Here is a 26140-nt window from a genome sequence, read left to right as displayed (position 1 = left end):
ACCCATTTGCATGCTGTGCTAACACCCTTAAATTGGCTGAAATTGGTGCCATGTAAGTGAAGGCCTGAGTGCAGGCTGCAGTCTAACATCTCTGCAGTCCCCCAGCCCCTGCATTCATTGCCCTTGAATCTTGCCCTTCTAGCCAGCTCCCACAGAAAATATTGCCAGCATTGCCATTTCAAGAATTTCATTTGAATTAGGTCAAAGGCACATGAAATAACAGATGATTCTGCTACTAAAAGGAAGTCTCCATCAAGAGTGTTTTTACTGGAATTAGACACGCTTCTTTTAAATATTTATCCCATAGAGTTAAACTATTAACCTTTCAGATGAGGAAACATTTCCACATGCACCTTGATTTGGATATATGCTTTAAACACTCATATTGCAGATTTAATTCCAAAAGCTTGATATGGGATTTCAGGCTGGTACAATATAGCTACAGGATTTGCTTTGCTCCTGGCTCAGCACATTCCCACTTAAAAATAAAACCCCCAAACCTGTGACTGCTCTAAAGGGTCCTTACGCTTAGGGACGAGAGACACAGGCCCCGTTAAGAATATGATTATAAACATTTCTTTCAAAATTATTTTTAAAGCACGTGGTTTATTTCATAAAAATTAAATTGGCAAACTGTGTAGGGATAAGCATGGAAGCAATATCATGAGTTCTGCCATCCCAAGAAAGAGCAAACTTTAAAAAAGAACTTCAGGCTAATGATGGATGGAGTAATAGCACGGAGGGGTACAGAAGCACGGTGAGAAAGCAACGAGGGCTAGAAATAATATTTGTTGGGAAAATGATGTCAGAAACTAAAATCCCTGCCTTAGAGTTAAAAACAACAAACCAACCAAAAAATACCCCACACAACTGCAAAAAAAAAAAAGCTTGAGCTGGAACGTTTTACAGAGCAGGTGGTTACTCGGACATTTTTCTGAAGGCCGCTGGCCAAAAAATGATGTGTGACAGCCTGTTCCCACAAGCGAGGACCTCGAAACAGGCACCAGATCCGGAGTTCACAAGCAAGAGAACAAAACTCCATTGAGAGAAACCTGGAAGAAAGAAGGAAAACTGAAGCTGGAAAGACCAAGACCTATCCAAGGGTAGGGTTGGGTGAAGCTTTGGAACAGAGACCAGCAAGTTTCATTTGCATCTCAGCAGGAATATAAGGCAGTGGAGGGGGGCCGAAAAAGAGGAGACCTGATATGAGAAATGGCAAATGATGACGATCATAAGATCTGGTGGGGATGAGAAACAGGAGGTGGAAGACGTGGTAGACATTTGAGCTGAAATAGGAGCCAAAATGGCCAAAGCATGTAAAACATATTCTTTCTACTATTTTTGTTAATATATCAAAACTGTGTTATATTCCAAGGAGAAAGAGATGAGACTCAGAAGAAAGCACCTGGGCATGCTGGAAAAACCTTCTACCCCACAAGTCTATTTGCACAGAGCCCACCCACCCAGGCTTTCTGATGAACCACCTCAGTAGCAGATGTCACCTGGAAGGTAGTACTGCTGTTGTTTTAAAACAAAGCTTCATGTCTAAATAATTGATCACCTTTCATGCTCTCTTGCTCCTGGAAGAGATTCCCCAGGCTCCCGCACCCATTTTGGTCCCACCTCAGCCATTCAAATTTTATAAATTGCACGCAGCGGCAATCCTGCTATTCAGCTAGGGGAGAGCCATTTGGCGACAATTATCTTCGATTGCTGCCACAGGCATGGTCCCTTTGCTCAGCATCAGACCCCTGCTGCAAAATGGGGGCTTTAATGGATGGTTGAAATCATGAAAGACAACAAGGGGAGAGGCTGAATCCCAAACTATCCTGGTACCATCTTGAAAACCTCAAGTACAGTCTACTTGCAACAAATAAAAACTAAATAAAATCCATCAATATATTTTCCATTACAAAAAAAACCAAAACAAACGATCAATATATTTTCATATGCATCCCCTGGAAAACACCACCATCCAGTTTTCCTTTTGTGTGCTGCCTAGCACAATCGGGCCCTCATCCATTGCTAGGGCTAACACCCGTATCTTCAAATACCAGCAAACACTGAAGCTGCCAGGCAGTGCTTCAGACTTCAAGGGGTACAAGAGGCCTATTTACATTACAGAACATCTTTCTCAAGATGGAAACCACAGCGGACTCTCATTAAACGATTAGCGAGTCCCCACTGCTAATCAAGGTCCTTTGTCTGGCTAAGACTTAAGACTGGATGGGCAGCTGCCCATCATCATTGTGGAGTGCAAGCAACGCCACCACTTTCTTTGTACTGCTGGGCAAACACTCAGAAATGGACATCAAATGCTTTTTAATCCTCAGGAGTCTAGGGGAGAACAAAGCCCCATTAACTGGCAAGATGAGGAAAAACCGCAGTCCGAGACGCTGGGTGCGCTGCACTTTGTCATATGCTAGTCTAGTCGGCTCTCCTAGGCAGATACTTAGGTAACCATGGAATTTGAAATAGCGCCTACTGAGAACAGCGTGATACAAGAAGGGGCAAGAGACTGAATTTATGCCAAATGTAAGAGGGCTCTGCTATTCTGCTTTAAAACCCACATTAAAATAAAGTGCTCATTTTGCATCCTTTCCTCTGCATCTCACCATAAGATGGAACCACTGGATTAATGAACGAGCAACTTGATGAAGAGCAGGTGCCAGGTGCAGCACCCTGCACTGCTATACACATGCTTAAGGACAGGGTTGCAGAGCTGAGAAATTCATGCAAAGGGCAATGTTTGGCAAGACATGGCACAAAGCAAACATTAAAAAGCCTCCTACAGAAGTTGGCTTCAACTTCCTTTCTCAATGCTTGTAGCAATGTTTTGGTCCCTTTCCACGCATTCTTCCTACCACTCACCCATGTGATTTATCCAAGAACGCCGTAGTAGCAAGGGAAGTTGCAATCAGCACGATTTCCTCCGTGCCTTATCTAACTGTCTTCTTTAATGCTGCTGAATGCAAGATGCCTTTTTCCACCCCCAATCGGAGCGACTTACAGCACCAATTTTAATTATGATACCAATCTGCAAGCAAGATGTCATTTAAATCATCTAGTTTATAATCTTGATGTTCATTTACACTGTTTATTTTCCTAACAAAAGATGGATTTGCATAGATTGGTAATCATTAAAGCATGTTTACATGCAACTAAATCCAGTCCGTAAATTAAGCCCAGTACTTACTTATTGCTAAATAGCAGGAAACATTATATCTATACATATTTCAATTAGGAAGTTAAAGCTCACTCAAACAGATTAAACAATTTTGTGTAAAAATTGGGACAGATTGCTAAGCGATACATTTTCTTGTTTCCTACTCATAAGAAAAAAAATATACCCATTTTTATTTAGCATTTTCATCCACAGATCAAAATACTTAGCTGGAGTTTTTTAAATATACTTTTTACATGCATCAAGCTATGTTTGGAAGGAAATTAGAATTCAATTAATGCATAAAAGTAGTTTTAAATAGCTTGATTAGTCAAATGTGGTGGCCTTAAATATGTTGCATAATGAGATTTATTTAAATTTACTGAAAAAAAGGAAGCATCACCTCTAACTGAAATGATTGCATCTGGGCACCAGCTCTTTAGTTTTTAGAGCATTTTGGATGCTTGCAGATGTGAAAAACAAACAAAAATAACCCTGCACTTTACCAGAAGTAGTGCGTTAGCTCAATCCAGCTCTGCATAAATTGGGTGCTTCAGCAGGGCTTTTTGGCACTTTTATCCAAAGCCAATTCAATCAACTATTAGATAAAAGCGCCAGAAAAGCCCCACTAAAGTGTCTAATCTTTATTGATGCTGCAGAGCCAGGTCGAACTAACGTGCTGCCTCTTTTGGGCATGTGCTGGGCTTGCTGCAGGACCGTGCTCAGCTTAAAGTAAAGCACAGGTTTTTTGGGGTTGTTTTTTTTCCATGTCTGCAAGCAACCATAGATTGCATCCTCACACCTCATTTTTATTCATAGATTTTATTCAAAGGAAAAGAACATCTCTCCTGATTTTCATTTCCACATCCACTTCTCAGTTATGGACTAGTTCATTTAATTAGCTGAAATGAGGAAAGCGTTCTCTCCCCAGCTGCAGACAGGGCCACAGCTGTCAAAAGCTAGTTTTAGGCTCAAACACTGGTTCTGGTTGTTTGGTACTTCAACCAGTTTAAAATGTTGGCAGCCACTAGATTTCATACAACTGAACTGGCTATAGTAAGTTTAAGCCAATAACAGAGGTGGTCATAATTTCACATTACATTTAAAAAAAAAAGTTATTTAAAGAAAAAAGAAATCCTTTTTTGTGGTTTTGCTTTCCAAAAAGTCATTTATTTTAATCTACCCTACCATCTTGTGGTCTCTTTACTGATGGCAAAGGGACCGTTCTCTTTCATTGATCACACACTATCCAGAGAACCCGGATTCCTAGGTGAACTGCTCTGACAACAGGACTGCTGATTTGAGTTGTTTCATGTTTAAAGTATACCCTTTGACCTTAGCCAGACTACAGATGATTTACAAGATAGCACACTCACTCAACTTTCCTCTTCTTTTACTGAAATAAGCAAACTTTGTAAACCAGATAAATAGGACTTCCTGGTGTACTGATTCTTTATTACTGTGATCAACCAAATGGATTAAAAATGAAGCATGGGCTGGAAGAAGGAATGTGTGTACCATCACTGCTGTCCCTGGCTGAGCCCACCTCCCCACAGCCCCTGGCTGCAGCAGGGCAGGAGCAGCTCGCCTGCTCCCCACCTCCAGGACAACACCAGGTCACCTTTCTGCTCCTGCTCCCTGCCCAGGCCTGCAGTGTCCCCCACTGACCCAGAGGCTTCATCCCTGCCATGGTCAAGGGCAGCATGCCCCATCAATGTCAATAAATCCTGGTTTTACTTATGGTAGTAAGCAAAGAGTCAGCCTTAAAGTGAGACTATTTCTCTATATTAAACAAGTGTTCACATTAAGTAGTGCTGAGATCCCCCCCACCGCAACAGAAGAACCTGAAAGAACTCAGCTCCTTAAAAATAAATAAAAAGAATAAAAAAAAGAAATAGAATCAGCCCAATTTATTAGGTATATAAATATGATGTGCCCCATGACAGACACCTATATTTGAGAGGTCTTTCTTGTATCGCTAACATGCCATAGCTGTTTTATGGCAGGGTGTTCAAAAGGATTGACCCAGCAAAACTTCCCCAGACGTTGGTCACCAGAGATGTGCTGGCTGGTAGAACTGGAAACAAAACCCAAAAACCATGTTTGCAGGACTGGAAAAGCATAAGGGAGGATAGCACTACTTTGTGTCTCTCTGTTGGGGGTGGGGGGTGGGGAATGCTCCATGTTGGTCCTAAACGAGTGATACAGTATAAAACTAGTTTCCTTGCATGCAGAGATGACATTTGAAGAGAAGCAGAAAGTCAGACTATTTTAGCCCTGAAGCTCCAAAACTTCCACTCTGTCAGAGTTATTTCCACTGAAAAACACCCCTTTCTGGCTCCAACTGGTTTTTATACTCCTACTCTGGCAGTGGAGCATCATTTTAATACAACTGTACAAAGTAAAGAGGCCTCTCAGGAAAATGGAGCTTCTCAATCTTGAAACACTGCTCCCAGTGAGACATCCAGCGCAAGCTGGCAGCAGCCAGCACTGTTAAATGTAGCCTTTTCCCTCTCCCCTAACCAATACTTTTTGAAGCAAAGCTTCAGCTTGACCTGGCTTTGCTTTTCATAATGTGCTCACGTGCTGCTTAATACTGGAAATGATCTTATTTTTCTCTGGCTAAACTTTGCCTTTCATGGCACTCCCAAAGATTGCTGATAGAAGTTTGGTTGTTCAATTGGGCTGTGTGAAATTTCGCCACCAGTTTTGTTTCGACCTGTTTTGAGGTCGAAACTGCAAAATCGAAATGGAACAGATGTGGTCGAAACAGCCAGTCAAAACAAAACGAGGCAAGTCGAAACATTTCACCGTTTAGATGCTGTTTCGATGTTTTGCCCATAGGCTATAATGGGGAAGGACAAAACAGCCTATAACGTTGTCATTTCTGGCCTGATTTGAATGAAACTTGCAGAAATGGTAAGCACTTCTAAGGGCATGAAGCCTGCCATGTTTCAAGGAGATGGGTGCAGGGGGTTCAGGGAAACTGCACCCTAAAGCAAAACTTGTGTCATGTGTATGTATAAGCCACAGTGGGGTCAAAACTGAAGGCATGCTATCCCCTGCAGAGGCCACAAAGCCTGCCAAGTTTCAAGGAGATTGGTGCAGGGGTTTGGGGGAAACTGTACCTCAAGCTGCAGACAAGCAAAACTCGTGACATGGATGACACCATGCGTGTTAAAAGCGCAGCAGGGTGAAAGCTGCAGGGATGGTAGCCCCTGCTGCAGCCATGAAGCCTGCCAACTGTCGAGCAGATCGGTGCAGGGGTTCTGGGGCTCTGCACCTCTAGCTGCTGACAGGCAAAACTTGTGACATGGGTGCTTGTGCATCTGACTGCCTGTCTTGGGCCAGAGGCAGTTCCTGGCTCTGTATTGATTCTTTCCTTTCCTTAGTCTGTGGTTTTGTAGGTGTTAATCCTTGCTCATTAACTTGTTATACTAGCTAGCTACTGTGTATTGGGCTGGTCCCCGAGTGAATCATGATCGATTGCGTAACACAGTAGCTAGCTAGTACAAGCACCCCTGTCATGAGTTTTGCCTGTCAGTAGCTAGAGGTGCAGGGCCCCAGAACTGAGAATCCCCTGCACCTATCTCCTTGACAGCTGGCAGGCTTTGTGGTCTCAGCAGGGGCCAGCAGGCCTGCAGTTTTGAACCCACTGTGGCTTAACACATACACATGACATAAGCTTTGCTTTCAAGAATTTGGGGTGCAGTTTCCCCAAATCCCCTACACCTATCTCCTTGAAACTTGGCAGGCTTTATGCCCTTAGAAGGGGCTACCATCCCTGCATGTTTCATCCAAATCAAGCCAAAAATGACAAGGTTATAGGCTGTTTTGTCCTTCCCCATTATAGCCTATGGGTGAAATGTTGAAACAGTTTTGCCGTTTTGACCATTTCAATGAAACAAAACGGAACAGCTATTTCAAATGAAAACAAAATTCAAAACAAAATGCTGTTCTGTCAAAATGCTGAAACACTGGTTGAAATGGAACGCTGCCATTATGCACAGTCCTATTGTTCAGCTCCGAGTACCATTAACAAAGGAAAATTAAGATCTCCAAGCTTCAGCCCCCCTGAGCTGAAGGCAGGCACTGAGCAAGGCTCTCTCCGGCTAGGGAGAGAAGTTACATATAAACCACCTTAAGTGATCAGAAACTGGCTTAAACCTGTAACAGAACGGAAGCCCTGTCCATATAAACAAGTTTAAGCCATTTTGAAACTCGTTTAATAAAAACCTGGGTTGAATGTAGTTATCAGACTTAACTGGTTTGGGTCAAACCAGTTTATGAAACTTCTGCCCCAGACCCCTTCCCGGTTCATGTTAAATCAGAGTCCCCCCCCCACCCCAGCATGCTTTCCAACCCTGGGCTAGGCTGTGCTGTCAGCTCCTGAGAGCAGGGCTGGCCCCGTCCCTCTGCTGCCTAGCTGGAGCAATGAGGGCTGGCTGACAAGGGGGTGGGGGAGGGTGGAGAGGGCAAGGCCAACTGGGGATGCAGCCCAGTCTGCAGGGGAGGAAGGAGGAGACTGCCCCCCACGAGGTAAACCCCAGCTGCAGTCTGGGGTTGGGGGGGGTTAAACCCCCCCTTCCCTTCCCCTGCTCAAACTTACTGCTGGCTAAAAATCTGGGCTACAAATCCCACAGACACCTGGAAGCAGAAAAAGGAAGTGATGAGCAACCCTGCAGAGTCCTGCTGTTGTGATTTTGGACTCCCAGAGACCTTGGGGGCAGCAGGAAGAAGAAATAAACATAGCCAGAGAGCCAAACTCTAGCACTGCCTGGCTTCTGGCCTGAGCCACTGCAGACATGTGGCTGTGTTTCCTGTATCAAAGGTAAGCGTACATTTACTTCTGTTTCAATTTCATCTGTGCAGCTTGGACTACCCTGCAAAGACTGAATCAATTCAGCCTCGAGCTTTTTGACCGTCTGTACTTAGCCTTAAGGTCCAGGGTATTACAAGACTGTCCCTCTCATGACACGGAGAGATTACCTAGTGTTTTCTGTACTGTCCAGTGAGACTGAGCCAAAGGGAATGTAATGGAGGCAAAGTTAAAAATCAAAGCCTCCCCCTTCATGCTATTTCCTGCAAACCTGCAAGCTGCCTTGAGGAAATTAAACAGGGATTTCTCTAGTAAAATTGCTTCCTGCTCAGGTTACCTCCTCCTACCAGAAAAGCAAACCCCCAAATTTCACTTGTTCTTCCCTGAACCCCTTACACTAGCTCACGAAGAATTTAGTGCAACACTAACCAAGTTAGGGACAGGAATAGCCACGCTAGATGTGACGCATGGTACATCCAGACCAGTATTCTATCTCCACCCTTGGCCAGTACCGAAGTGCTTGTGGTTGGAGAAGGATTTAAGCCTGGACTCTCCCCTCAGGAGTCTGAATCATTATTTAGAGACTATCCAGACATCCCCTGTCTATGTATCATCTTCTTTTATGAGGTTCAGAGTGGAAGGCACATAATAAGGCAGAACATTTTTGCTATTTTCCCATCTTAGCAGCATTTTGTCATCTTCCCTGTACCTATAGCTCGGTTCCACACCATGTTATAATGCAATCCTTCACAAAATTACAGTTTAGAACTGGGCAAGCATTATAACAATGGGATGCGTTGTGCTGTTTTAATAGCAGGAACAGATATTGCAATTACCCAAATGATTCTGCTGTGATACTGTTCCTCCGTGCATTATTTTATTCCAGGCTGCAGAATGTGTGGGGGCAACAAATTCTTATTTTTTAAATGAGTAGGTGTGTGACTCTGATATCAGACAGCTACCTGTCAAAACATATGTTTAAGGGATTATCAGAGGTGGCATTAAACAGAAGGTGATGAAAACAAGTACTGGGTTATCATGCAACAATTAACAGACTGAAATACAGACAAACAAATGCAGTAATCACGGATCCCTATCACTGACTCGGCAAGCTAGAAAGAGCCAGTGCAAGACACCCAGCTCCTTTGAATGAGTTGAAATTAGACAACTGTATTAAAGTGACCTGTGTGAGTCACACAGTCAACCTAACACACCATGTTAATAGATTATTCCTCAGAATTGTAGAATCATAGAAAAATTAAGGGTAGAAGGACCTCAGGAGCTCATCTAGTCCAACCCCCTGCTCAAAGCAGGACCAACTAGATCATCCCAGCCAAAGCTTGGTTCCCTTTGGTCTTAAAAACCTCCAAGGATAGAGATTCCACCACTTCTCTGGGTAACCTGTCCCAGTGATTTACTACTCTCTTTTAGCAGTAACTTTTCTTTTAGCATCCAATCTAAACTTCCCTTGCTGCAACTTGAGACCATAATATTCCTTCCTCCAATATAAGAAGCAATTTTACCTTTAAGAGAAAGGATGGTCTTGTGACTATGGTGCTGGAATGGGACTCTGGAGATGCAGGTTTAATTTGGCCTCTGCTACAGACTTCCTGTATGACCTCGGTGGAAGGGTTGATTAGGCTGTAAATGGTCAATCTGAGCAGATTATGCTAGGTTGGGGTTTACTAGAGTGTAAGCCAAGGTCAAGTCTAATATCAGTCCTAGCCCAGGATAGCAAGCTGATGGCCATAGCCATGGTCAAGGGTGAGGTCCCAGTCAGGCCAAGCAGCTGATCCAGACTGGGAGATCCAAATACAAGAATAAGAACAAGCAAACACAGGCAAGAGAGTCACAAGCCAGGGGTCTAGAGCACAGAGTCAGGTTTAGGAGTCCCAAGAAGGTCCAAGACACAGCAAGGAGGTCTGTTGCTGGGCCAGCTCTCTGCTGTCTAATTTAAGCTTATACAGCCAGTGTGGACAGGGCTTACCTCTGAGGGATGACCCAATTACCACTAGCTGGGGTTGAGCCCTGATCTGCCCCAGCTGTAATGAACCAAGACTGACTTGGTCAATTCACTTCATCTCACTCCCATCTCTTACCATAGGTATGTGCTGTGTCTAATGCCTGGGGGCTTTTGACACTCTCATAATTCAACAAAAACAGTCTTGATCCTTCTCCCTTGAGAAAGTATGGACTGGCAGAGCAGTTAAGGTTTCTTGCAAATTCAACAAGCCAAAAGGCTGCTCCCAGCTGACCCAGCTATAAATGGGTACCTGGTCCAGGAGGGGGGAGTCTAAGGCATCTGCCAAGTCCAGCACTGACTACAGACACTGGCATGCCTGGAACACACCAGCCCAACAGGCATCCAGACCCTGATGGATCTTACTTTTTTTCTTCCTCTACCTTGAGAAGGTGATAAAGATTGCAGCAAAGGATAGGCCAATCAAAGTGGAAAGTTTCCCGCTCAAAGTTATTTTTGTTGCCATTGATCAATGTTGCCAGGACACCAGTCACAGCCCTAGTTCTGCAAACAGTAGTTGGCTTGCTGGTGACTTAAGTTGTGCTTTCCGACAAGGTGCCCACATATGCACTAGTACTGATGCAGCAGGGCTAGCCTCTAGGTTGCTAGTTCCACAAACAGGAGTTGGGTTAAAAAAGGCTAAGTACAGACAGTCAAAAAGCCTGAGGCTGAATCAATTCAGTCTTCTCTGGTTAGTCTAAACTGCGTAGATTGAACTGATAAGCAAGTGAACAGGCATTCACTTTTGATTCCAGAAATGCAGCCACATGCCTGCAGTGATGCAGGGCAGAAGCTGGGGTGGTGGGGGGGGGGTGGTGCTAGAGCATGCTTCCCTGCTCAGCTGAAACAAACAGCTTACCCTACAAGGCAGGATTTGCAGGGGAGATGCAAAGCATCCTGGGATGTTGGCTGACTGCAAGTTAACTTGAATCTGGAGGGGATATGGGACAGAAATTCCATAAACCGATTTAATCTGAATCAGTTAAGTCTGATACTACATCCAATCAGGTTGATCTTAAACTGGTTTCAGCCATTTTGAAAGCAGTTCATGTGCACTGAACTTTTGTTGCATTAGAGATTTGAACCAATTTCTTGTCACTTATACCAGTTTGTGTGTAATGCGGGGTGGGCAAAATGTGGCCCGTGGGCTAAATGCGGCCCACCAAGCCATTCTATCTGGCCCATGGGGCCTCTAAAAAATTTAGAAAATTAATATTTATCTGCCCTGGGCTGCCTGTCATGTGACCCTCGATGGCTTGCCAAAACTCAGTAAGCGGCCCTCCACCCAAAATAATTGCCCACCTCTGGTGTAACATCTGTCCCTAGCCAGAGTCCGCAGCCTCCAAACTCAACTTACCACACAAGCACGCTTATAAGTAGTACATTCCTGTTCTGCTTTGGGAAAATATTGGGCATTTTAGAATCAAATTAGCTCTTTTAGAGCTCCTTTAAACTCCAAGGGATCCTGAAGCCCATGTAACAGGTCTCCATGGCGCAGTGACCAGATGCAAAAAAAAGAGTAGCAATTCCACCCTTAGCCTCAATTTGCACATGAACTTGCAATGCAGAAGCTTTGCCATGCCTCTGGGCAGCATGTTATTTGCAGGGACAACAATCCACATGCTCTTCTGCTTTGCAGCAGAAACCAAAGAGCGAAGCCATTTAATGTGTGTGTTTGGGGAGGGGGGGAAGAAAAAAAACAACAAATTTCACTCATGATCTCTAGTAATAAATTAATTCCTCACTTGACACTGCTATGAACGCCCACAGCGTTTACAGTGTACCACCTCCTCCTAATTGCCACGTTATTTCCACCACCAAGCTTGAGTTCTAAACAGCGCCCTAAATGCTTTGTGAAGTTAATGGATTGCTCGTATACACTTTCCCAAACTATTAATTTACAAGCATCACTATGCATGTTGCTGTATCACTCCTGAGAGCTAAAAAGCTAAACACCAAATAACTAAGTGCTTACAGGCTAGCAGCTGGGAGGGAAGGCTGCCATTCTCAGATTCCACAGAGAAAAAAACCCCCATGAATTATTGATTTGGTAAATCTCTAGGTTCCCAGTGAAGCTGCAGCTAGCATATTATTTCAAAAGCAAAGCTTCAACTGTTTTTCCATGCTTAGTTAGAGGCTCCTGGCTCCAGGGTCAACATTTACATGATGTTTTCAACAAGTCTATGATTAGGTTTGGATGGGAAAAGACTCCAGTCTATTCTCTATAGGTTCCTGGGCTTCCCTCATCACTATGGCATCCAAGTACTTTCCACCGGTGCAGAAAATGACGTGGTTAAGATCTGTCACATAAGATTTGTTCGCTCTCTCATCCGCTTCATGGAAGTCATCTGTATAGGTTAGAACAGGAAGTCTAAAGCCAAGCAGACACCCCTCTTGCACAATACTTTTGTAGACAGATAATGGAAATCCGTATGATGGACGCAGAGCTGCTGATGAAAATAAAACCGCTGTAATAAAACCTGGGCTGCGAAGAGCGGAAGTCATCACGTGGCAGGCTCGTTAAAGTGCAGAGAACATTCACTTCAGTGGTGGCCCCCACTGAATGAGCATTCACAGGCTTATCCATACAGTGTATATAAAGCTGGGTGAAATACCAGGATTAAATACAGAGATTATACATTTGTTCCATAGGAAGAGCAATAAAGTGATTTCTATAGCATCTTACCCACACATCCTGTGCACTAGCCAGAGCCCTACATAAATGAGATTAGCTGTTTAAAAGAGAGAATGCCGAGTTAATCTCAATGGATTTTGGATGCTCTCTCACACAAATCACAGGAGACCCAAAGAAAAAAAATGTTCCACCAATGTGCATCAGATGTGAAGTAAATTCACACAGAGCCATGAGCACTATAAACTACAAGAAGTTTTTTTTTATTGCTAAACAGAATCTCAAATTCCAATTGCTTCATAAACGTGAATAGAGAAATGTTTGAACTTCAGCGTCACGCGGCGGGGGGGGACATAAATCACAGTGTTTGAGTGCACACATGGGAACATCTTCCCTCTGCCAGATCCCCACTTAGATCAGTCACAAATAATTTGGAGCACTACCCATTCACTGCTCTCGGTGTATGAAGGGCTCTGGTCTACCCGAGGATCCCTGCCCAGGACATTTCAGTCTTCATGGATATGAAAAGTGAGGGAGAAAGGATGACAACTCCTGGCTGACCTCACAGTGATGTTGGCTGGTCTTGCAGGGAATGATGGGGGCAATTTTCATCAAATCCTAAGTGGCTTAAGAACATGAGACTCATTGGTTTTCAAATGCAACTCTTTGTTATCACTCCAGCATTTTGGAAGAGCCCCAGGTAGCACTCATCTCACCTCCTACAAAGAAGTCTACTTCAAGGGTGGCCAACCTATGGCACAGGTGTCACAAATGGCATGGGCTATCTGTCTGCGGCACGCAGCAGAGCACAGAAAGGACAGGCAGCACAGCAGCAATGGCAGGGAGCAGAAAGCTGAGCAGCAGATCAGGTCAGGGAAAGGGATCGGAGCGGCATTCAGGCAGGGTGCCATGCTAATTTGTGGCACACCTGCCAAAAAAAGATTGGCCCCCTCTGGTCTACTTGATGCAGGGCTTGGTTTTGAGAGAAGGAAGGGACAGAGCATTTTGTGGAGGCAAGTTAGTTGTTATTCCAGTGCCTCACTTTTGTTAGTAAGATGCCTTACACTACTGGGGGCCAACCTTTACGGCAGGCATGCCATAAGGTATACCCCGTTCCCTCCCAAAGTGCCACTGATCTCCTGCTCTGCTTTCTGTTCCCTGCCCTATCTGGCACTGTGTTCCCCACTCCTTCCTGTACCTGCCACATGCCACAAGCTCCCCGGGGCATGTGTGCTGTAGCCTGCCTGCTTTACACCATAGGCACTGTTATCCGTGTTAGGAACCTCTCCACGCCTTCAGGAACACAAGGCACAGAGAAGGATGCGGTGCCCGGACAAGCACTTCTAAACTAAACACAATGGAAGAGATTCGACGCTACGCAGAACGTGGTTTCATTCATGCCCAAGGTAACCCAATGGGAAACAAAGCAGTCCTAGGTCATCCGGCTCATATAAAGAGCCTGGCAGTTAGACAAGACTCATCTTGCTCTTTTATTTATGGCACGATAGGGTTGCTGTAACCCGATTCTGTGGAGAAAGTATCTGACCCCGCTTTTATACGCAGGAGTGGGGAGCAGACAGATAGCGGAGAACAGGTTAAAAGGGACCAGCACCCTGGTTGGGAGGGAGGGCCAGTTCCACTGCCTCAAACAAGTCTAAGAGAACCAAGAGGGTTGGACCTGTATCAGGAGATAGCTTGGATATCTGGTAACCTGTGTGATGAGATCCAGACTGATCACTACCTTATTGTTCTCTCACCCAAACCCTTCACACCAGCTGCCTCTCGGCCCCTTGTGAATGGGAAGCCAAAATGCCATCAACAGGAACAAGCCTTGCTCATCTCCAGCATGTGGGCCCCTGTGCAGGGATTGCCTTTTGCTCAGTACAGCCACAGCGGCTCACACCATTATGTCCTGCCTTCACTAAGGCCTGGGGGTGCATCCCCCATTGAACGATTACAGCCAACAAGTTGTTCTTCGGGCCATCAAATGGCCCATGTTACTAGCAAGGCAGATAGGGTCTCTATATCCAAATTCACCTGGCATTATTATTAATATAACTGTATGCGCATATGTTGTAGTAGCCACACACTGAACAGCTGTAGTTTATTTCGCTGTGAGAGAAAGCGTCAGTTTAATCTTGGGAGAGTGTCTGCATGCCACAACACCCCAAGGGAAGACAAGGTCTAATGGTCACAAACTCCTGGAAGATCGTTTTAGACTGGACACAAGGAACAACTTCTTTACTGTCCGAGTCCCTAGAACCTGGACTAGGCTCCCCCCAGAGGTGGTGCAAGCACTAGGGCCGAGCGAAACAGCATCACTCCGCTTCGACTTCTGCTCCGATGGAACAGTGCATCATTGCGAAATCCCTGCTCCGTTTTGTTTCACTGCAACCGTTTCGCTGTTTTAATGCTGTTTCACCATTTCACGCATAAGGTATAATGGGGAATCATAAAATGGCAGGCAGGCAAATTGGGGGTTCACCTGCACCCCCCAGGGGGGCTGTGCCAGAGTCCTTCCAGGAGTGCGTGCCCCCAATTTGACTAGATGTACACCTTGCTGGGGTCATTTTACCCTGGTACTCTTTCCTACCATGGCAGGGGGTCAAACTAGATGATCTACTCAGGTCCCTTCCGACCCTAGACACCATGAAACTATGAATTTGCCTGCCGGATGACAAACCGGCACTGGGTGCAGCCCGCACCCAGCAACGGGAAGATCGCTGCTGCCACTGGTCCCAGGTGGTGGCACGTGGCTCCTGTCATCAGGAGTACGCGCCCCCAGGAGGACTCTGGCACAGCCCCTGCAGCCCTCCTGGGGTTGCAGGCGAGCCCCCGATCTGCCTGCCGGATGAGAGGAGCCAGGTGCTGCTGGCTGGGACTGGCGCTAAGAAGATTGGCTCCTCTCATCCGGCACACAGATCGGGGGCCCACCAGCTCCCCTGGGAGGGCTGTGGGGGCAGTGCCAGAGTCCCCAGTCTGCACTCGGGATGACAGGAGCCACGTGCTGCCACCTAGGACCAGTGGCAGCAGCAAACTTCCCGGTGCTGGGTGCGGGCTGTGCATCTGGCAGGCAGATCAGGGGCACGTACCCCTGGGAGGACTCTGGCACAGCCCCAGCAGCCCCCGATCTGCCTGCCAAATAAGAGGAGTTGGGTGCTGCCAGCTGGGACTGGTGCCGAAGCCAGTAAACCTGGCTTCAAAACTTGAAACATTTTGAAATATTTAGAGTTCCCTTGTTTTGTTTGGAAGGCTTTTGTTTCATTTCAATTTCACTGTTTTGAGGTCAAAATGCATCGAAACAGCTTTGAAATGAAACGCTGGGTGCAATTTTGCACAGCCTTAGCAAGCACCTACTTTGGACACTTAAGAAATGCTGGGATGTTTACCTCGCTGGGATCATTTGACCCCAGCTGACTTCCTGCCCCTGGGGCAGGGGGACTGGACCCAATGATCTTGCAAGGTCCCTTCTAGCCCTAATGTCTATGAAATCTTCATCTATCCATAAATGAACTAAGTCACTATTATCATAAAGTTACAGTTAAGTTAATCTCCCTGGCTTCTTCACTGCCTTTTACAACAGGGAATAGGGAATACTCTGGAGAACCTGATCTAGTTATTTGAGTGAGCTAGGAGTCACTAGGCCTCCTGTACTCTGTTCCAGATGATGTCCATGTCTCAATTTGAGTTTAAAGGCATTTAAAGCTTCTTTGCGGTCATCAATTTGGTCAAGGGGTGTGTGTAACACTCCTTAAAGGGACAGGGTGCCATGCCATAGCAACCACACAGTATTCTGTAGGAAACCTCAGAGCAGCAGCTGGGACTGGCGGCTGCAAGGGAATCTTTTACTCATCTGATGAAGAGACTAGATGTTGGCACAACATGGAAAGTATCGTTAGCACAGGTGTAACCTAACAATGCTGTTACATGTAACCTAGATGGAGTTTAACCTTTGAAGTAGTGCTGGATCGTTACAGAACAGGTGTAATAGCTTCTCTCAAAAGACTATGGCAGATGCATGGATCACCACTTTATTCAGTGTATTTGGACAAAAATATGCTTCCTGGAAAACAGGCACTGGCGTATGGGCCAGTGCCTGGAATCTGCTTATGACTGCTTCTGTTCCAGGACTGGTGTGAAGGTTGAAATAGAGGGTTACATTTACCCAGCGTCAATGTGGCAATCCCCCTCCAGTGTGAAGCCAGCATGTAAGAATTGTGGAAGAGGAGCAGCAGTATCCATGAAACCAATATTGCCAACTAGGCATGTGAATGAGCAGCAGGACCAAGCAAAAGCAAGTACTTCCGCTCTATGACAGGTAGGCTGCATAGGTGGTTTTGCTGGAGTACAAAAGGACTGAATGACATTTGGAAGTGAAGTCAAAAGCTAACTGCATCCTCCAGATGTGCATGGATTCAGCAACTTGAACAGTTCCCAAGGAACTGTGAAGCATGCATCAGCAAAAACCCAACGAAACAGTTCGCTTTGTAGAGGCCTATGTCCACACTGGCACGCTTGGATGGCTAAAGCTGGCAGTAGCCCTGACCGAACAAGAGACACAGATGGGGCCTGGTGCCCACCAAAGAGATGTTCCTCCAAGGCTCCGACTCCAGGTCGTTCAAACTGTGAAAGAAAGGGAAGGAAGGGACAAGAAATTTAAAAAAAAAGTGAACGCTTGCCCAGAAACCTGACAACATTTTCATGTTCTCTAAGCCAGGGAAGGTCAGAGTCTGGTGGATACTCTTTTGTAGCTGGACGTGCATTATCCACAAGAAGTTCAGGCACTGACCAGAATATCTTCATCTGTTTAAAGGGACCAGAATACCATTATGCTGCCATTCTTCCAAGGGAACGTTTGAGGATGCACAGGTTGTTCTTGGTGTCACAAAAGATAAAGCAAGTTTGGCTGGACAAGTCTAGCTGCACCAGCTGAAGTCAGCTGGTTTCCAGCCACGGTAGCTAAACCCTGCAGGTAAGATACGTAGAAGCCAAGCTCATGGGTAACCCAGGCTTGGAGCAGACAAATGCCGCTGTGCAACCATTCATGAATCGGTCACTGACCCCTTGTGCGTTAAGAATGCAACCAGGTTCCACACTCAGGACGACAGCCACATTTAAGGCAAGACAAGGATTTCCAGCACTGACCCAAAGAAAGCAGCTTGTCTCTATAGCAAGGATCTGAAATGGAGTTGGCAGAGCTGGCTGAACTGGCAACTGCTAGTATTTGCTGTACGATTCAAACAAAAATGCTGGCATGACCTCACCATCATCGCTCCCAGCTCATAAGGCTAATCTCAAGCCTTAAGTATTTGAGACGTGCGCTGCTTAAATCCCACTTTTGTAAGAGTTCATTGTGATAGTTCACAGCCTAAAAAAATTTAAAAAATCACAGAAATATAACAAGAAGCAAGGAGGACAGAGGGCCTAATGATTAAGGCATTAGATTAGGACCCAGGAGATCTGGATTTAGCTGTACAAAGCCTTCCTGTGTGATTTTGGACCAGCCACTTAGATCACCCTGTGCCTCAGCTCCTCAGCTGTAAAAATCAGTATAATATTCCCACCCTTCATCCAATTCTTCCATTTAGACTGCAAGCTCCCTGGAAGCAGGACCTCTCTCATCATGTGCCTATATAGACCCAATGAAGCCTTGATGTCCACTGGGGTCTTTAGGGATCACCATAGGGCTGCACGAGTCAAACTGGGAGGAGGAGGAGGGAATTCCTCCAATTCCCACGGAGCTGGCTTCCTAGGTAGCTAATGCTTTCTATTTCAACATGGTCCTGAAGTGAGTCTCTCCCGATAATAGCTACTGAGTTGTATGGGAGCCTATGTACACAGCTCAATACAATGGGCTCCCAGTGCTACCCTAACACAAACGGATAGCATCACATCTCTCTCTAGCAACAAAAGCAACAGAGAGCTGGAAGTGACCTCCTGAGTCGCATCAGCCTCCATCTGATGCAGACAACCACATCGTGTGATCCCATTCATAAATGTATTGAGGTCTATCCTAAAACTAGTTATCGGTTTTTGCCCCAGTATCCCTATTCTTGAATGTCACTCCTCTAAGGGTTAGAAACTTGTCCTAATATCAATTCCATCAGCTTCTGCTGGAGAAGTCTCAGATTCCCTCAATGTATGTCGAGTCATTTCAACCCATTGCTCAGATGCCACGGTGGATTCTAACAGTCTGCGTGAACGTCACGGAACAAGCCCTTTTCTGAGTGGTTCCTGGCTGCAAGCTGTACGGCAGCGCCAGGATTTCCCGGCTTTTAAAGAGAGACATTTCAAACTCTAAATCAGGCGTCAGCAGCGTAAAAAGTCAGCCCAGCGCTTCCACGTGTTTTTTCTGTCTGTGTTCCAAATATTATACACAGTGGGATCGTACAAAAACCGCGGGACGTTTTCCAACTCATTTAACAAATGCTGAAAACTAATCTTTGATTCCAACAGGTTAGAGAGTGCAATAAGGAGCTGGTGAACCAGAGCAATCAGTAAAAAAAAGGGGGTAACCCCCCCCCCGGGCAAAAAAACCACCGTGTACATGAACTCCCCTCCTTGCCCTGGTAAGGTGTGTTTACTTTTTGAACTTCTCCTGACACCTTTAATATTCTGCAAACCTTCAACCAGTGAGGAAAATAACCAGAGTTGCTTGCAGATATATTTTTTATATAGGGCAAAAAAGTAAAAGTTCAATTATAAGCTTCTGCATTGCTGCCTTGCCTTTCAGGCAAAGGCGGTAGGTTAAAATTTGCTGCCCAATCATACAGCATGGATTTCATTTCCTGTGGCTGACTAAGGCCTTGTCTACAAGATAGGGATGATACTAGGCCAGTGCAACTATGTCAGTAGAGCCGCCTTGTAGAGATGAAGCGTGTATTGGCAGAAGAGATTTTTGTGTTATGATTAATGACAACCTCCTGGGATGACAGAAGCCCTCTCTCAAAAGTGTAACCGTATCCGGACCAGATGTTTTGCTCACAGAGCTACATTGGCTAGGGAGAGCCATTTTTCCATGTCAGTAGGTGACAGTTACATCAGCAAAAAACTCTGTAGTGTAGAGCACACCTGAGCTGACTCCCACGCCATCGGGCAGGCTCCAAGAGGACTACAAGGATCTGTTTCCTCGAGAGGAGCTTCACTCTTAGCCGGCCGGTGGAAAAAGAAAAATCTTGGCACTGAGGAGTGTTTGCTCACAGTACAACATGTAGGTGGAAGGAAGTAAAGAGCCATTTATCATCATGCTGCCCAGTTAGCAGAGGCCACCCAGGAACCTAAACACTTCCCTAGGCAGAGTGCTGACAGCAGTCCATAGAATAAGACATGAGGAAGAGGGAGAAGATAGCAGGTCCTTCCCTACAAGAAGAAACCCCCTTAAGACGTCACGAGCACCCACGCTCTTGTGTAAGAGGAGGATAATGCAACACACAGGCCTGGCAGCCAAAGGTTCAGCAAATCATCCAGTCCCTGAGCCTCTGGGGAAGTTCTCCCACAGGCAGAGGGGCCCGTTTTCCAACATACCACAGTGCAACAATCCCATTTCAGGAATTCTGAAAACAGTCCATTCGGACATTAACATATTTTCAAAATTTCTGTGCTACAAAAAACTTTTCAGGCTCCCAACTTTTTCCATCCAAAGAGACTACTGAAAGGACAGGCTTCCACGTGGCATGGGAATCCCAAGGATTATTCAGCTCTAAAAAAAAACCAGTGCCCCTTTTATTTCTCTCTCCTTCCAATCAGAACACAAGAGTCAGCAACGATTTGGGGGTATATACAGGGGTCCTGCCAGGACACAGTCTTTTATATCACCACAAGAACCACAATTATGCCTATTGTATTCAATCCTACTGCCAAAAATTGCAGTTTAAAAGAAGCCACGTGCCTCCTAGGACCATGCCACACCCCCAAAGGCTACAAGGAAAAAGGAGGAGCATGCAGGAACAGGACCCAAAGGTACCCATTACTCTGATGAAACAGAAGATGAGCCTACACTCATGGGTGATTGGTACCTCCCGAGTCTGGGGGGGCACCAGATCGCCAACCGTGGGGTAGTCCCCCAGGAGCCAGTCACCAAGCCAGCAGCAAAACTGGAAGTACCCTTCTGGTTTCGCAACTGGTGTTTCCAGGGGGTGCCGATCTTAGGGGGTGCAAGGACGGAGGGCATCAGCAGGGCAGGTAGGGCATTTTGAGACTCGGGAGCTTCTACTGGTCATCTCAGAGCAGCTATCCATGTAATTCCTTCTCATTATGAGCCTGTTTGAAAACCCTGGGGCCCAACCCACTCTTTGTTAAAAAGCCAGGGGAATATCTGTTATGGACTGCACCAGAGCAGGATCAGCCCCAACAGGTTTGGCCATGCTGGCCGACCACCTCCCAATGACAGCCGCACGCTACCGTTTTCCCAAGTCACACTCACCACAAGCTCGCTGAACATGACATCCAGCTCCTCCCCTGGGGGCATTGGCAAGGCGGGCTCCATGGTCTGCAGGGCAAAGTTGCTGTCATTGCGAAGCCGGTAGGTGATCTCCGGATGGTCGCTACTTCGGAAGCAGCAGAAGATGAAGGAAATGCCTCGCCCGCTTCTTTTTCTTGGGGCCATCGCCAAGCTCCTCCGTGTCCCTTCCTAACTACTAAATCCTACGGAAAGAGAGAACAGTAAAACGCTAAAAAAAGGACTCTGTCAAACTGGGTGCAGCTCTACTGAGAAGAGACAGACGCGAAGCCACCCACATATACAACTTGCAAAAAAATATTCACGTTTCCGTGCCAAATATTTGTTTCAATCTGACATTTACAATTCTAGCAATCTTGACTGCTGTGATAATTAAAAAGATGCATTTGTTCTCTGGGGGTCATAATCTCTGTTCAGCTCTAGCTGAAGCAAGAAGTTATCCATGGGCAATGGCTGTCAAGCAAGGGCATGGGATGCTGCTATTCCTACAATTCACAGAGCTAAAAAAACTGAACCAATCCCTCAGAGTCCTCGTCTATCCCACTCTTTCGGAGATGCCCCAAGATGCACGCAGTTGCTTTTATGCCAGTTACTCTACTCTATGCTGCTCCTGTTACCTCTTAACTAGAAAGGCAAAAGCACCTTCAGCTCTATGACAGAAGTGCAATTAAGACTCAACACACTGGCACTCTAAAAAGTCCTACTTGCGCCACGTGATCAGTAGAAATAGTTCAGAGGAACCTGTTCCTGAAGGCCTTTACATTTCCAAGGCCAAATCCAGAGTAGCAAGAGTCACCAACGCTCCCTTACAGTTGGCTTTAGCCAAGACTCGTGACCTGCCCTCAGAATAAGAGCTTGACCTTACACACAGTAGGAAGATGTTTTTAAAAATCTATTTTTTTTTTTTTTTTTTAAATATATGGAGAACATCATCCTGGGGCCGTGCAATTACACTGGTATCCCAACCTAAAGCCAGAGCTTGGGCATTTCAGGTTTAAGAAATGCCACTGGATGAGATTTGGTAGCTGTGAAATCACTCTCATCATCCCCTCCTATCTGAGAGCTATATGGTTAACCATCTGCAGGATGTTGGAATCGATAGTTTTTTTGGGGGGTTTTTTAGAAAAATATCCGACACCAGGCACAATGCTTCTCTTCCAATTGGAAGTCTCCCAAAAGAAAATGTGTCAATAGGGAAGAAAAGCAAATGTATAGGGTTTTTTTTTTTTTTAAAGAAGGATATTAGTGCCATGCTCCACCCTTTTTACAGAAGGGAAAACTGTGGGCACTGGGACGTTAAGCCATTTTGTACAACGCCGTGCAGTGAATGAGCAGCAAAGCCATGTACTGCCATGCTCCAGAGCCCCGCAGCTGTGCCCCTATATCAGAACTCAAGATCTCTTCTTTTGTTTCAGATTTTCAAACTCTTTTCAACGTTTAATACTCTGTTTTATTTCTGAAAACTATAAATATATGCAAGCTATGATTTGGACCTAAAATAATAATAATAATTAAAAAAAAAAAATCAAAGGAGACCATTTCTAAAAAGAATGCCTGGCATTCAAAAGGTACAGTTTACATAAAACATCAGTTGAGGCAAATCTGAATGGCAGACCAAGGGCAAAGATTTATTTCTGCTTCAGTATTTAACCCAGAATTATGGCAAACAAGGCAAGGTATTTTTTGATTGGCTCCAGCTCCAGAGCTACTGGGATTCATAATTACTACGCATGAAACATAAAACATTGCAGTTGGATCATTTGCATGATAGAAAGGCAAGCCCAGTGACTTGTAAGAAACACAGACTCAGGAAGGGAAGGTTAGCTGGGAGAGGCAAACTGCACAAGCCGCCTCTGGAACGCTGCTGAATCCTTACCGAATGGGAAACATCATCATCAACAGGCCACTTCCCAACATCTTCTTAAACTAGAGGGTTTCAGAATGGGCCCGCTGCGTCTACAGCACAGTCTCATCATTGCATTTGCACATTTACCCAGAATCTGTCACACACGACAAAGGTTCAGTGTTAACCTGAGATCCAGTTGATTGCCCTAAGCCCAATCTCCAGTGCTATGCTTTAAACACAATTGCAGGCAGGAAGTTTAGATGTTGCAACTCTCTCATAAGACTAAACAGATTTTTAAGGTCAGAAAGGACTGTTAGATCATCTAGTCTGACCTCCTGTATAAACAGAGGTCAGAAAATGTCATATGATTATTCCTGAATGGAGCCTAATAACTTCTGTTGAATCGAACTGTCATCCCAAAAGCATCTAATCCTGGATTTGGAGAGGACACAGCCAGAGATGGCAAAGTCGCCCTTCCTCTTGGTACTTTCTTCCAATGGTTAACTGTCATCACTGCTACAGTAAGAAGATACCATCTAAGTATCAGGTTGGATTACAAACTCTAAGTCAGGAAATTTATTTGTATGAAACATGTGTTTATGCAGCAATAACCACAATGAAATCCTTGGATTCCAAGGTGCCGCTGCAGTACAAATAAATTCTTACATGGCGTAAAAGGTAGCTAGCATTTCCTGGGGAACATTTAGCCACAAAGGAATAAGGGTGGTGGGGAGGAAGAGAAGAGAAGCACCAGAACGTTATGCTTACGAGTTTACAAGCTCCAAGCCTTAAGCATTACTTTACTTGCAATGAAAGCGATGCTGGTCCCCCTGCCCCCTACCCTCCAACAGGCTGAATCAGGGTGAATAAGGATAGCTGTACACTGAAATACTGACAACTTACACTATTATACCTGAGCCAGGGAACATGCAGAGATCTCCATCGCAAGAGAACCACCCTATCTATCATGTGGATAAAAATATTGCCTTCTGCCAAGAAAGTTTGCATCAGGCTGCAATGGTCATGACCAGGTTTTCTACCAGGCTCTAATATTCAAGTCTAAAGAAATGGCTTATTTTTTTTGGCTATCTCCCTTCTCTTGCCTGTATTCAGGTCTGGTTTTATACCCCTGGGGAAGCCAGCTTAGGTTTGGGAATTATAACAATGGAATATAATTAATTACAGAGATTTGCTTTCAGGGAGCTGGGGAAGATAAGGGGAATTTGTTTTCCCTCTGCTTAGATAACCAGTCATTGAAACAGTTCAGCAGGAGGCTTCTCATTCACTATGCACCCAGCCATAGGGAGAGACTGTTTTTCATTTCAGGATACTCGGGTGACACTCCCTTTAGCCCTCAGGCTTTGCAAAGCACTCTTCTTTTCCAAAACAGCATGACAAGCATTAACTCTCAATATCCCATGGTGATGTTTTACCCCTATAGTACACACTGGGGAACACAGGCAGAGCTACTAAAGAAGAAGTTGCCAACTAATTTTGGGGGCTGCCTCATACAGGACTCTCTGGGCCAGACTTTAAATCCTGAGCACTCAAGTCCAGCTGGACTCGGTAGGAGCTCACCCCTTCTGGAGATCAGGCCCCAAAAGTCAAGCTGAATACCTAACATTCAAGACACTAAAAAGAAGGGGTGCTTCTGAAATTGTTGGCCCAGTGACTTAACCAAGGTCTTACAATAAGTGTGAGACTTCGGATTAGGCATTGGGTACCAGCTCTGTGATTAGACTATAGATAGTGAACACTATCATCCAAGTGAGATTGCAGAAAAGAGAGGTCATTAATCACGCTAGTCTGAAGTCAGGGAGGAACCTTTAAAGATTAACTCGCTCATCAGAAAGGCATAAACTTTCATTAGCTACAGCCTACTTCCATTCCTCTCTTTGTCAGAGAGCTGCCGGAGGTCAGTGATGAAATCCACAAGATCCCGTCAAGAAGGGCAGAGATGCACAGCCATTAAACTTGTCTAAAATTGCTGCAAGAATGAGAACAGGACAAAATCTAGAGATCCTCTGGATTAGCTTCATTTATTCCAGGTGTGGCGGTGGTGGGGAAGGGGTGCTTAATAAAGTGGAAGGGAGTGAAGGCACCAGCACTTGTGACAACTAGAATCACTGCATATGGATATGAAATGGCTGGACAGGCATCTGGTTGGGATCAGCCGACCCCAGCGCTCTTTTCTGCCCAAGCAGGGGGTCGGATTCGATGATCTGTTGAGGTCTTTTCTGATCCTAGCAGATATTCATAGCATTTATGAATCTAAGAAATACCCACAGATATGAGACACACAAAAAGACTGGAAAAGCTAACAGAATTAGGGACTGGGTCCGGGGAACGAGAGAGCAATACTAAGAGTTCCAGGTGGGAAAGTGGGGATCCAGGAGGCTTATTATAGGTTTGGGGGTCAAATAAACTTAGCACAAAAATAGCAAGCAAAAGAAAAATTTCAGCCCCAATGCTCCCATGCAATCTTCACGACATGGCAGGGAAGATGTTGGTACAGGCAAGTGTCTGAACTGGAATTCAGAAGTCATCACATTGGACAAATCAGGGAAGTTACACCGTGACCAAGCAACACCCCTGGAAAAGAGCATTATAGAAACAGTTCAAATTTCTGTAAGCTCTCTAGAGCAAGAATCATGGTTTTGTTCTGTGTTTGTACAGCACTGAGCACAACAGGAAGCAGACCCTTGACAAGAGCTCCCACTGTAATATAAATTCATGGTAACAAATTCACATTGAAATACCTTCTCCTTAGTTTCATACCAAATCTCCTGCCAGAACGACCACTTAAAAAAAAATAAAAAGGAAAAAAGGAAAAGGAGGCAAATACACAGAGTTGTAACAAATTTCTAGAAACCATGGTTTTCTTGAAAGATTTCAGGAACGGTAGTTAGAGATCTGCCCCCTGCTCTAACCCTTCTGTAAGAAGTGGTGTTACAGTGTTTGGGACCAACCCCTTGTCCTCATGTATTGAACATAAAAGGGACACAGAAAATGAATGTGTATTTGCATGTGCATGCAGCAAAGCATCTCCAGGGCAAAGGAGGCAGGTGAATTCAATTTTGGTTCCCCCGAAAGGCAGTGAGAGGGGGTTGGCTTCTACTGCCCAGAAAAATCTCACACGTGTCACAGGAAAGCACCAATTAAAAAAAAAAAAAAAGATTAATAAGAGGGGAGGGAAAAGGAA

At 45.2% G+C, this 26140-nt stretch overlaps 1 protein-coding gene across 2 annotated transcripts in view; it reads right to left on the bottom strand.

Annotated features, from left to right (window-relative positions):
• Positions 1-26140, bottom strand: part of DAAM1 (dishevelled associated activator of morphogenesis 1) — a 178419-nt gene that overhangs the window by 90962 nt on the left and 61317 nt on the right. For both annotated transcript variants that reach the window (XM_090034296.1, XM_090034297.1), the window contains exon 2: positions 21057-21277. In XM_090034296.1, coding sequence (XP_089890422.1) covers positions 21057-21239 — 183 coding nt within the window. In that variant the 5' untranslated portion in view covers positions 21240-21277. The remainder of the gene's footprint in view (positions 1-21056; positions 21278-26140) is intronic.

The sequence above is a fragment of the Crocodylus siamensis genome, chromosome 2 (assembly GCF_052110815.1).
Source record: "Crocodylus siamensis isolate JL-2025a chromosome 2, ASM5211081v1, whole genome shotgun sequence".
Lineage (NCBI taxonomy): Eukaryota > Metazoa > Chordata > Crocodylia > Crocodylidae > Crocodylus > Crocodylus siamensis.
The sequence above is the reverse complement of the archived record's forward strand: the minus strand, read 5'-3'. Positions and strand labels throughout refer to the sequence as shown.